The 11,201-nt window shown below is 58.2% G+C and overlaps 2 protein-coding genes across 3 annotated transcripts; one reads left to right on the forward strand and one right to left on the reverse strand.

The window, feature by feature from the left end:
• Positions 1 to 1,320: 1,320 nt before the first annotated feature.
• Positions 1,321 to 3,148, reverse strand: LOC135452471 (uncharacterized). 2 transcript variants are annotated; one of them, XM_064722573.1, is made up of 7 exons: positions 3,082 to 3,148; positions 2,928 to 2,945; positions 2,624 to 2,698; positions 2,497 to 2,514; positions 2,026 to 2,227; positions 1,715 to 1,947; positions 1,321 to 1,625 (listed from the first exon to the last, which is right to left on the reverse strand). In XM_064722573.1, the coding sequence occupies exons 2-7, from the start codon at positions 2,943 to 2,945 to the stop codon at positions 1,605 to 1,607; spliced, it is 567 nt and encodes a 188-aa protein (XP_064578643.1). In that variant the 5' UTR covers positions 3,082 to 3,148; the 3' UTR covers positions 1,321 to 1,604. The 2 variants fall into 2 exon arrangements, with proteins under 2 accessions (XP_064578643.1, XP_064578641.1); XM_064722571.1 differs by having other exon boundaries at positions 1,715 to 2,227.
• Positions 3,149 to 6,732: 3,584 nt separating this feature from the next.
• NR2E3 (nuclear receptor subfamily 2 group E member 3) lies at positions 6,733 to 10,300 on the forward strand. The gene is made up of 8 exons (XM_064722150.1): positions 6,733 to 6,790; positions 7,788 to 7,938; positions 8,610 to 8,713; positions 8,795 to 9,043; positions 9,131 to 9,312; positions 9,519 to 9,750; positions 9,826 to 9,931; positions 10,005 to 10,300. Exons 1-8 carry the CDS (start codon positions 6,733 to 6,735, stop codon positions 10,135 to 10,137), a joined length of 1,215 nt encoding a protein of 404 aa, XP_064578220.1. The 3' UTR covers positions 10,138 to 10,300.
• Positions 10,301 to 11,201: the final 901 nt, after the last annotated feature.

Below are 11,201 nucleotides of genomic sequence, written 5' to 3' on the forward strand. Positions count from 1 at the left end.
CACCGGGAACCGCGGCCCGAGGGGAGCCCGGCTGCCCCGGAGGGGTCCCTGCGGCCCCGCACCTGCGCGGGTCTGGGAGCGGGACACGGGGGACCTCAGCAGAGCAATGCTGGGGACACGGCTGTGACAGAGTGACAGCCACTGGGCTCACAGCCGCACACATACCCGTCCAGAACCACCAAAATCTATCATTATTGCAATAGGCATGATTGTGTATGGTTATAATTAGACATTATAGTAAAGAATGTTATATGTTCGGCTGTTATAATATGTATTATTAAATCCTACCGTATTACATTTTATATTAAATACTGCGTGCAGTATACATAATATACATTTATTTACACATTACATATAATTTGTACACTCTATTACATGCTGCATACTGTATAGCATATATTGCATGTTATTTGTTACATTACATTACAATATATTACAGATTTCATTAAGTATGCAATACTATATATTTGCCATATTCAATGGCATATCTATAACATGCTATGTTATAGATAATCCATAAACCTTTCTACATTCTACAGTTTATATATTATATAATGTATGCAATATGTTATATATGCTATGTGTTATGCTATATGCTATATTATATTGCAGATTATATGAATTCTATTATATAGTATTTAATGCAGTACATATTACATATTGTATTATGTATTATCCACTATATTATAAAATTTAATATTTTATGGTCTATATTCCACATGGTAGTATATGTGATGTATGATATCTAAATTATTATATATATTAGGTGTGGTATTAATTTATATTATTCTTATAAATATTGTAGTTTATACTTAATATTATTATCAATAACATGATAGGAATGATATACTAGATATATGGGCACAGAGCTGACCCCTGGGGTACACCTGATGCAGCCTTTTGGCCCATTTCCAACCCAGCAGCCCACGGAATATTCATTTTTACGCTCAAAATTAAATGCCAGCAGTGGAAGAGGCAGATGATTGTCTCAGGAGGACATGGGGAGCAAAGAGCAGCCCCTCCCTTCAAGGGGTGTCAAGGTGGGACATCCCTTGACAGCAGCTTCTGGGAAAAGTGAGAAAACAACAAATCAAACAGGCTTGGCACAGGGTTTCCATGCAACTGTTCATTGCCACACAGGAGGATTGGCAAACCACTGGTGCAGTTCTGGTGCCCAGGGGAGGATGCTCCAGCCCCACATATTCCACATTGTGGTGGTGTTCACAGGGGTCCCAGGACGAGGGAAGAAATGAGAATCTTGAATCCATGTTTCAGAAGGCTGATTTATTATTTTATGGTGTATATTAAAGGAAAATTATGTATTAAAACTATACTAAAAGAATAGAAGAAAGGATTTAATCAGAAGGCTAGCAAGGAATGAAAAGGAATGATAATAAAATCTTGTGACTGCTCACAGCCTTGACACAGGTGGCTGTCATTGGTCATCAAGTGAAAACAATTTCACATACTGGCTAAACAATTCTCCAAATCACATTCCAAAGCAGCAAAACACGGAGAAGCTGAAGCTTCTCAGCTTCTCAAGAGAAATGATCCTGGCAAAAGGATTTTTCATGAAATATGTCTGTGACACACCATCACCTCCATCACTGCAGCGCTGGGGACACCTGGGAAAGCAGAAGAGGTTTGGTGACCCTTGGCTGGAGCAGATGCCAGACCCCAGGTTGGTGACACCTGATCTGGAGGCGGCACCCACCATGGCCCCAGCCAGGTGGCCCAGCCCCAGGAGGGCGAGGGCGAAGTGGATGCAGTTGCAGGAGACGGCGTCGTAGTCCAGGGGCTGCTCCATGGCCGCGCGCACCCGGCGCTGCAGCGCGGCCACGTCCAGCGCGCCCTTCCTGCGCAGCACCCGCGCCCGGCCCCGCGTCCGCAGCAGGTGCCTCTTGCCGTGCTTGGCCACCACGCCCGATGGGGACACCCCTGAGCTGCCTGCGGGGCAAAGCGGGCTCTGTACCCCGTGTCCCTTCCATGGAGATGTCCCGTGCCATGCCAGCTCCCGGGGCTCACCTTCCAGGTGGATGATCTCCCCGTCCCCGCAGTAGATGCCAGCGTGGGCGCCCCACCAGCCAGGGCCCCCCGAGGCCAGCGGGAAGAGGAAGAGGTCCCCAGGCTGGGGCTCAGCCACCCCGTTGGGGACGACGTGGAAGTGTTGTCCCAGCAGTCCCTCGCAGAGGAAGAACCCTGCCGTGGTCACTGCCCCGGCCACTGCCTGGGGACCCAGCTGTGTTTCAGGGCCACCGGTGCCCTGGGGACACCAGCAGTGTCACTGACCTGCTGGCTCATCCCACACCACTGGTGCCTTAAGCACAGCTTGGGTCTCAGGTCTCCATGCAGGGAAACCCTTTGGGAAGGGGCTGCCTCCTCCAGGTGCTGAGGCACCCATGGGTGCCGAGGAAAAGGCAGGGTGGGCAGGACTTGGCTCAGCTGTGCCAGGGGTGAGATGGCAGTGCAGGGCACAGGGGCAATGCCAGCACTTACCTGCCTGGAGCTGCTCACCTGGAGGGACAAACACCTTGCATCAGCCCCAGTGGCACCCGTGTCATGGCTCACCCCCTGCCCGAGCACCTGGCTGGGATTCTCATGCCAGCACCCAAACCTGCCATACCCAGGAGCCCAGCCAGTGCCAGGGCTGGAGGAACAGCCAGTCCGGGGCTTGCAGGGCCTGAAGGAGGGAGCTCACCTGTGGGGAGAGAGGGCAGGGCAAGACGGGACCCGTCCCCTTCTGACCCCTGTCCCCTTCTGACCCCCGTCCCCTGCCGCCCCCATCTCTGCCAGCCCAGCCCAGCCCAGCCCCCCAGGCCACAGCCAGCACCAGGCAGGTCCCAGCTGTGGGGTCCAGGGCCCTGGTACCATGGCAGAGGGTGGGATCACCTGGCTGCAGGTGTCCTTCCTGCCGGCTCCCCCTTTACCTGGGCGAGGAGATTCATCTGCAAGGAGAAAACACCGTGTCCAGGAGCTGGGGACAGCTGCCCCATACCTGGGGGTCTGCTCTGTCCCCGCAGTTGTGGTGACACGTCACCCAGGCTGCAGCCTCAGGGCTCGGTCTGTGCCCTGCTGCCTCACCTTGGTCACCTCCAGGGTCCCCTCGGTGCCTCCCGAGCTGCCGCTGCTCCGAAGGTGCCTGCGGGGCAGGGGCAGGAGCTCGGCCCGCCCCCAGCACCGCGGTGGCTCCTGGCAGTGGCACACGGCTCTGGGAATGTGCCCCGACCGGCTGCACCGTGGCACCGTGCCCATCCTGGAGGGCCAGTCCCAAGGGGCAAACCCAACCTGGTGTGACATTTCATCCACAAACTTCTTGGGTGACCCCAAAGGAGGCAGGAAACAGCCCTGTGGCCACAATGCCTTGGTAACCACTGACCACCAGGCTTATGACAAATCACCTCTTGGTGCCAAAACCCTCTGGCCCAGTGAGGCCATCAGCCTGTGCCCAGCCCCATGTCCCAGGGATGGCCACCAGCCTGTCCCCAGCCCTGTCACCCCAGAATGGCGCATGCCCGGGGTCAGCTCCAGAGTCACATTAAAGTTTAATCCTGGTGCCAGGGGTCAGTGAAGGCTTTAGCAGGGCTCAGGTGGGTGACTGTCACCCTCTGTCATCGGACAGCCTCCAAAGAATCATTTATCAAGGAGCTTCCAATAAACAAGAGCTAATTACAGGTGAAACTCGAGCCTGGCCTGGGCCCAGCTCAGTGCTGGCGGCCACATTAACCCTTCCCAGTCCACATTAACCCCCTTCCTCTGGTCCCACAGCCACCCTCCTGGAACTTCATGTCATTTTTTGTTGGTCTTGTCCCCTTCTGATCTCCGCCATCCTCTCCTGGTCTCTTGTCTTGCCCACATGTACCCATCACACCCTTCTCATTGCCATCCTCCCCTCCCAGTCCCCATCATCCCATCTCAGTCCTTACCATCCCCTCATGATCTCCATCACCCTATTGCGTCTCACTGCCCCCTCATGATCTCTGTCACACCTTCCTGGTCCCCATCATCCTCGCATGGTCCCTATTGCCATGTCCCGGTCTCCATCATCCCTTCCTGGTCACTGCTCTCACCTCCTGCTCTTCCCATTTGTCAGAGACACGTCCTCATCACCTCCTTCTTGTTCCCATCTCCCCCTCCTGATCCTTGTTGTCACCTCTTGGTCCCCATCATCTCTCCTCCTCCCCCATTGGCTCCTCTTGGTCTCCACCATCCCCTCCTGGTCCCCACTGTCATCCCTTGATCCCCAATATCTCCTCCTGGTTCCCATCACCTTCCCCTTGTCCCCATTGTCTCCTCCTTGTCCCCACTGTCCTGTCCCATTCCCCACCACTCCATGCCGTCACCAGCAGAGCAGGACTGCCAGGACAGTGGTGCTTCCCTGGGTCACTCAGTGTCCCTGGCCAGGGTGCATCCACCAGCTCCCCACAGCCAGTGGGATTAGGGTGGCTGCAGCCCTGGGGCTGCTCCTGACCGCAGCTCTCAAGCCCATCGCCAGCATCTTTAGGTAATTAGTAAATTAGTAATTAAACGCTCTCTGCCTGCTGGGGGGAAGGGGGGCAGATCCCAAGGTTTTAGGCTGGGTAATCCTGTGGCATCTGCCCCAGCATCTGTGACCGAGCCGAGTCACGACCCCGCCTCGGGCTTTAACGTTTGCTCCTTCACCCCCACCCACACCCAGAGCCCCTCCAGGCCTGCTCGTGTCTCACCCAAACAGGCTGGGCTGGGCTGGGCTCCCAGCAGGGCCCAGTTGGGTGCCCATGGAGCCCTCATCCCTGGGAAGAGGACAGGGTGCTGCTCCACGGGGATTCCACCACAGGGACAGCACCCATCAGGGTGCAATGGAGAAACGGGGTGGGAAACCATATTTTTGTAATTATTGGCTTTCCTGGGGGTGCTGATGATTGGCTGGCAGCAGATGGTTGGCCCAGCTAATCCCCCTCCCAAATCCCTGCTCCAGAGCTGGCTTTTACCCAACGGCAAGGAGGGGATGGTAAATTAGCCTAACTCAGCTGCACCGCCATGCTGGCCCTCCCCGCTGTCCCTGGTGCTGGCTGTCTGTGTCCCCACGGATGGGCTGGCACCCGGGATGCCGGGGCTCCTGCAGCCACAGGAGTGTTGCACCCTTGGGTGAGAGGTGTGGAGGCACCCAGGGGCCGGGCAGGGAGGTGACAGCTTGCTCCTTCTGCATTAGCCCAGCGTCATAATTCTGCCGCGGGAGGAGGAGGCGGCCCCTGCCGCAGATGGCGGCGGTCAGAGATCTGGGTCAGCATGGGGCTGTGGGTGGGACAGGGCACCCAGGGGAAATGGGGGGTCCTAGGCTGGGAGGGGGCTGGAAGGGGCATGGAGCCGTGGTACAGGCAGGGATGGAGCCGTGGTGCAGGCAGGGATGGAGCTGTGGTGCAGGCAGGGATGGAGCAGGGATGGTGCAGGCAGGGATGGGGTCATGGTTCAGGCAGGGATGAGGTCATGGTGCAGGCAGGAAGGATGATGGAGCCGTGTAGTCAGGAAGGGTGATGGAATGTCCCTGCACGTGGGAACATGGAACCATGGTGCAGGCAAGGCTGGTAGAGTGAGTCACTGTGTTAAGAGTGTTAAGATGGAGAAACGCTTCAGGCAAAAGGGATGGAAGTAGGCTGTAGGCAGGGGGATGGAGCCATGCCACAGGCAGGGGATGCAGGAACGCTGTAGGCAGGGGGATGGAGCCATGCTGCAGGCAGGGGGATGGAGCCATGCCACAGGCAGGGGATGCAGGAACGCTGCAGGCAGGGGGATGGAGCCGCATCAGTGGAGGATGCCGCAGGGGTGATCCCCAGCCCCTGGATCCACTGGAGTCACTGCTGCCAGGGCCCGTCCCCTGGGACACCTTCAGGACACCAACACCCCTGAGCCCCTCTGGAAGGGGCACAGAGGCCGGGACCCCCTGTCCTCAGCCTGGCCCATGGCTGGGGACAGGCCGGGCCCGTGACGGTGGCACCCGCCACCCCCCTGAGCGGGGCGGGGGGGTTTAGCGGCTAAAGCCCACAAATCCCAAATTGTGCTGCCCTGTCACCGCGAGGGTTTAGCGGTGGTTGCATAACCCCGGGGCCACCTGGCCCCCACCCTGTGCCGTGTCAGCAGCCCCAACATCCGTGGAGGGCCCCGGCCCCGGGAGGGGATGCTGAGGCCCAGCGGGGATCCTACCGAGCATCCCCCCTGCCCTCGCCATCAGGGCCGGTAATTAATTACTTGGGGGCAGGGAAATTACCCCCCTTAATTACCACTTTTCGTTATTCCCCTCTAACCGCCTTAGTGAAGGGCTTATGCGCTTACAGGCCCTGGTGGGTCCCGAGGGGAGGACGACGCCCACGGGGGGTCCCCAGCCCCGGCCCCATCGCCCTCCTGTGCCGCAATCTCGGCCCCGCAGTGCTGGGGGTGGCAGTGACACAGGGTGACACCTCCACGGCGGCGCGCGGGGGGGTGGCTTGGGTGTCGCGGGGTTTAGGGTTACAGGGCTGGGGCTCAGCACCTTTTTAATTCTTCATCGCGTGGCTGATTGATCCCCCCCGCCCCGCGCAGACACTAAAGATTAAGAGGGTGACAAAGAGGCGGCTGCTTACACAGCGCCCGCCGCTAAGCCGCCTTGAAGAGAGCAAGGCAGGAGCCCCTCTGGCCGCAGAGCTGCCCGAGCCCCCAGCGCCTGGCCGGAGCCTCCGCGGGGATCCACAGGGACGGACAGACGGACAGGGACAGGCCGGGATGGCTGCGTCCCCGGCGGGGTCGGTGGTGAGCGCCGGGCTGGATGAGAGCCCCACGGGTAAGAGGCGGCTCTGACTCGGGGGGACACCTGGGGATTTTCTCTGGGGTGGCCGGGCCCCCACTGTGCTCACTCCCCGAGATGCTGGGGGTCCTCTTCAATATCCTCTGGGATACTTGGAATCCCCATAGTGGTCAATCACCTTGGGGTCCTCCATTGCAGTTTTTATCTGAGATGCCTGGGATCATCAAGGCCTTCTTCTGGATGCCTTTGGTCCCCATCGTGGTCCTTCTCTGAGATATCTGGGGGTCCCTATTATGGCTCATCTCCAAGACACCCAGTGTCCCCATCATAGTTGTTTGGGATATTTGGGTTCTCCATTGCCAACCTTTTCCCGAATGGCTGGGCTTCTGCTCATGGTCCTTATCCTGGATGCCCAGGGTCCCCATCATGGTCTGCTGAGATGCTTGGGCTCTTCAGCTGCCATCCTTCTCCAAGATGCTGAGTTCCCATCATGGTCCTTCCCTAGGCCAGGATGCCTGCAGTCCCTGACCCTCTCCATGATCCTCACTTGTGTTTGTTCTCCAGGATCCCTGAGGTCCCCAGCTGTGCCCGTGCTCCAGGATTCCCAGGGTCCCCTGTAAAAACCTGGATGCCCTTGGTCCCTGGCCTTTACCAGGATCCCCACAGTTCCCTGCTGTGATTCTCCTCTGGGGTGTCCCGTGTCCCCAGAGCTGTCCCTTCTCCAGGACTCCTCCCATCCCTGATTGCAGCCCTTCTCTGGGATGCCTGGCGTCCCCATCCCTAAGAACACAATTTCATCCCTTTTTTAATTTTCAAAATTCCTCTGAGAGCCCATCCTGCATCGCTGGGCTGTGGGAAGATGGTGAGCCCTGCGTGGAGTCCCTGAGGTGTCCCCATCCATGTCCCTGGGCTGAACCAGCAGACAGGAGCCACCCCATCTCCAGGATGCTGGGAGGCAGCAGGGGCTGGGGGTGGGACGAGGGACATTGGGATGCCCAGAGTCAACCCAGATGTGACAGTTCCCCTCCCACAGGGCTGAGCCCGGCCCCCGGGAAGGAGCTGAGCCCGGTGCTGCTGTGCAAGGTGTGTGGGGACACCAGCAGTGGGAAGCACTACGGCATCTACGCCTGCAACGGCTGCAGCGGCTTCTTCAAGCGCAGCGTCCGCAGGAAGCTCATCTACAGGTGGGAACAGGGGTCCCCAGGGCAGGGAATGGGGGGCAGAGGGGCAGCCAGAGGGGCAGGGACAAGAACCAGGGTCCCATGGACAGACACCGTAGAGGAAAGGACACCCCACAGGGCAGGGACCCCAGGAATGGCCACCCAGGGATGCAGGGGTTGGACACAGTGGGGCAGGAGTGGGGGGAGCGGGCACCCAGCAGGGTAGGGACACCCAGCAGAGCAGGAACCCATTGGGATGGGGCACCCAGCAGGGAAGGGACAGGGACACTGCAGATGGACACCCAGCAGGACAGGGAGCTTGGGGCAGGCCCCCAGTGGGGTCGGGTACCCTGGGATGGACACTCAGCAGGCCAGGGATCTCAGGATATGGACAATGGGTGGGGCAGAGACCCAGGGGGACTTCAAACCACTCAGGGGACAGGCGTGCAGGGGGAGAGGCACCTGTGGAGAGGGTGTCCAGAGCCCCCTGATGGGCCAAAACACCCACCAAGGCAGAGCATTCACTGGGACAGGGCACCCACCGGGGACACGGCACCTCCTGGGGACAGGGCACCCATGGTTGTGGGCACTTGGTGGGTGGAGGAAACCCATGGGGTGAGACATGGTACCTATGGGGGAGGACGCTCCTCGGGGACAGGGGCCACCTCAGGGGCTGCAGCCACGTCTCCCCATAGGTGCCAGGCAGGGACGGGGCTGTGCCCAGTGGACAAGGCTCACCGCAACCAGTGCCAGGCCTGCCGGCTCAAGAAGTGCCTGCAGGCTGGCATGAACAAGGATGGTAAGATGGGAGGGACACACAGTGACAAACAGCAGTGGGGACAACGGGGTGGCCGGTGCTGATGCCACCTTGTGTGCCCAGCTGTGCAGAACGAGCGCCAGCCCCGCAGCACAGCCCAGGTCCAGCTGGACAGCATCCAGCTGGATGCTGAGCTGCCCCCTGAGCACGTGGCCACCACATGTGAGGTTCCCCCCTCAACCTGTGCGGCTCCTCGTGGTCCTGGTGCCACTGTCACCCCGGGTCCCCGAGCGCCCACACCGCCCACCAACCATCGCTTCATGGCCAGCCTGATGACGGCCGAGACCTGCGCCAAGCTGGAGCCCGAGGACGGTGGGTGGCTGCCAGTGCAGAGGGGGTGGGGGGGGGTGGCTGTCCCCACGGTGTGGTGACAACCGGTGTCCTCTCCCACCCCTGCAGCTGATGAGACGGTGGATGTGACGGGCAGCGAGCCGGAGCGGGCGGCTGGCGAGTACCAGGTGGCGCCGTACCCGGCAGCCAGCCCCGAAAACATCTACGAGACCTCAGCACGGCTCCTCTTCATGGCCGTGAAATGGGCCAAGAACCTGCCCGTCTTCTCCAACCTGCCCTTCCGTGACCAGGTGGGGTTGGCAACCTCCATGAGGAATTGGGGATTTGCCTATGGGGCAACAGGAACCCCAAAAAATGTAGCAGCCAGTTGGAGCATGTCCACAACATTCCTAGGGTTCCCCTGCAGGTGCTCGTCAGCCCGACCAGCTGTGGTGGCTACAGGTCCTGGAGGCTTTGGGGGTGACAGGGGTTTTGGGGTTCCCCCCGCTGTCCCCAGGTGATCCTGCTGGAGGAAGCATGGAGTGAGCTGTTCCTGCTGTGTGCCATCCAGTGGTCCATGCCCCTGGAGAGCTGCCCGCTCCTGGCTGTCCCCGAGCCGGGCCCTGGGAAGCTGCTGCCGGCCACCCTGGACGTGCGGGCGCTGCAGGAGACCCTCGGCCGCTTCAAGGCCTTGGCTGTTGACCCCACGGAATTCGCCTGCATGAAGGCCGTGGTGCTCTTCAAACCAGGTGAGGCCACCCCCGGCAGCCACCACTGGGCATCCCCGTGTCCCTCCCCAGCCTGTCACCCCCTTGTCCCCGCAGAGACCCGTGGCCTGAAGGACCCTGAGCAGGTGGAGAACCTGCAGGACCAGTCACAGGTGATGCTGGGCCAGCACAACCGTTCCCACTACCCCGGGCAGCCCGTCAGGTACCGCTGTCCCCACCTCCTCAGGGTGCCACCAGGGTGGGACACCCACCCACGGCCACCGCTCCATCCCCAGGTTTGGGAAGCTGCTGCTGCTCCTGCCGGCGCTGCGCTTCATCTCCTCGGAGCGCGTGGAGCTGCTCTTCTTCCGCCGCACCATCGGCAACACCCCCATGGAGAAGCTGCTGTGTGACATGTTCAAGAACTGACCCCCCTTCCCGCTGTCACCTGGCTTGTTTGTCACCCTGCGCTGGCACCCTGTCACCCCCAGCCTGGGGCTCCTCAGCCTGGGCTCTGAAGGTGCCCACGGCCCCATCTCTGGGGCAATGTCCAGGACTGTGGAATGCTGCCACAGCTGGGAGGTGGGAGCAGCTTCCCTGGGGATGTCCCCAAGTGCGTGCCCAGGGCACTGCCACCACCTCACTGGGTCCGTGTCCACGGTGTCCCAAATGCTGGAGGAACCCAGGCAGAGGCACCTTGGCACCATGAGGAGCCACTGCCACCCAGGGGGCAGCTCGGGGACACCAAGCCGGGGATGATCCAACCGGGCATGACACCAGCCGGGGTGACAACAGCCAAGGGTGGTGACACCTGGGGGTGACCCCAGACTGGGACAGCCTCAGGTTGACCCCAGGCCAGGGCTGACCCTGCCCAGGGGTGACCCCAGCCCGGGTGACACGCGGTGACAGACCCTCGTCCCTGCGTTCAGGGGTCTCCCACTCGTGTCCCCCGTTTTGTACTCGGAATAAAGAGAGTTTTGCAGCCAGAGTCCCTGTGCCAATGACTTGGGTCCCCTTGGATGGGGGACTGGGGGGACCAGCTGAATGTTAATAACCCAAAGAGGAATAAATAAAAATCAATAATCTGAATATAAGTACCTTGAAAAAAAATTATCTGAACAGAAATAAACTAAACATAAGTAAAATTAGTATAAATAATCTGAATTAAATAACCAATATAAGGAAGATAGTAGAAAAATAGGAATAAAAATAAAATGAAAATAAATAACCTGAAATTATCTGAATATAAAATAGATAAATATAAATAACGTTTGAAAATATTAGATTAGAAAGAATCTGAACAAAATAATTTAAATAGAAATGTAGCAAAACTAAATAAACTGAAATACTCTAAATAGAAAATAACTGAAAAAAAACCTATCTTAATTTAAGTAGATTAGTATGAATAATCTGACTGGATAAAATGGGAATTAAATAGTAAAAACCACAAATAAAATGAAATTAAATAATCTTAATAGAAATCAAATGCATGT

Source organism: Zonotrichia leucophrys, chromosome 10, assembly GCF_028769735.1.
Source record: "Zonotrichia leucophrys gambelii isolate GWCS_2022_RI chromosome 10, RI_Zleu_2.0, whole genome shotgun sequence".
Taxonomy (NCBI): domain Eukaryota; kingdom Metazoa; phylum Chordata; class Aves; order Passeriformes; family Passerellidae; genus Zonotrichia; species Zonotrichia leucophrys.

Excerpts from the sequence above, each read along its gene's own strand:
- LOC135452471 (XM_064722571.1), bottom strand. Across the intron at positions 1,626-1,714 it reads GCCACCTGGCTGGGGCCATG|GTGTCCCCAGCGCTGCAGTG; the intron begins GTGGGTGCCGCC and ends CTGCTTTCCCAG.
- NR2E3 (XM_064722150.1), top strand. The coding sequence starts at position 6,733 with ATGGCTGCGTCCCCGGCGGGGTCGGTGGTGAGCGCCGGGCTGGATGAG. Across the intron at positions 8,714-8,794 it reads GGCTGGCATGAACAAGGATG|CTGTGCAGAACGAGCGCCAG; the intron begins GTAAGATGGGAG and ends TTGTGTGCCCAG. Across the intron at positions 9,313-9,518 it reads ACCTGCCCTTCCGTGACCAG|GTGATCCTGCTGGAGGAAGC; the intron begins GTGGGGTTGGCA and ends CGCTGTCCCCAG.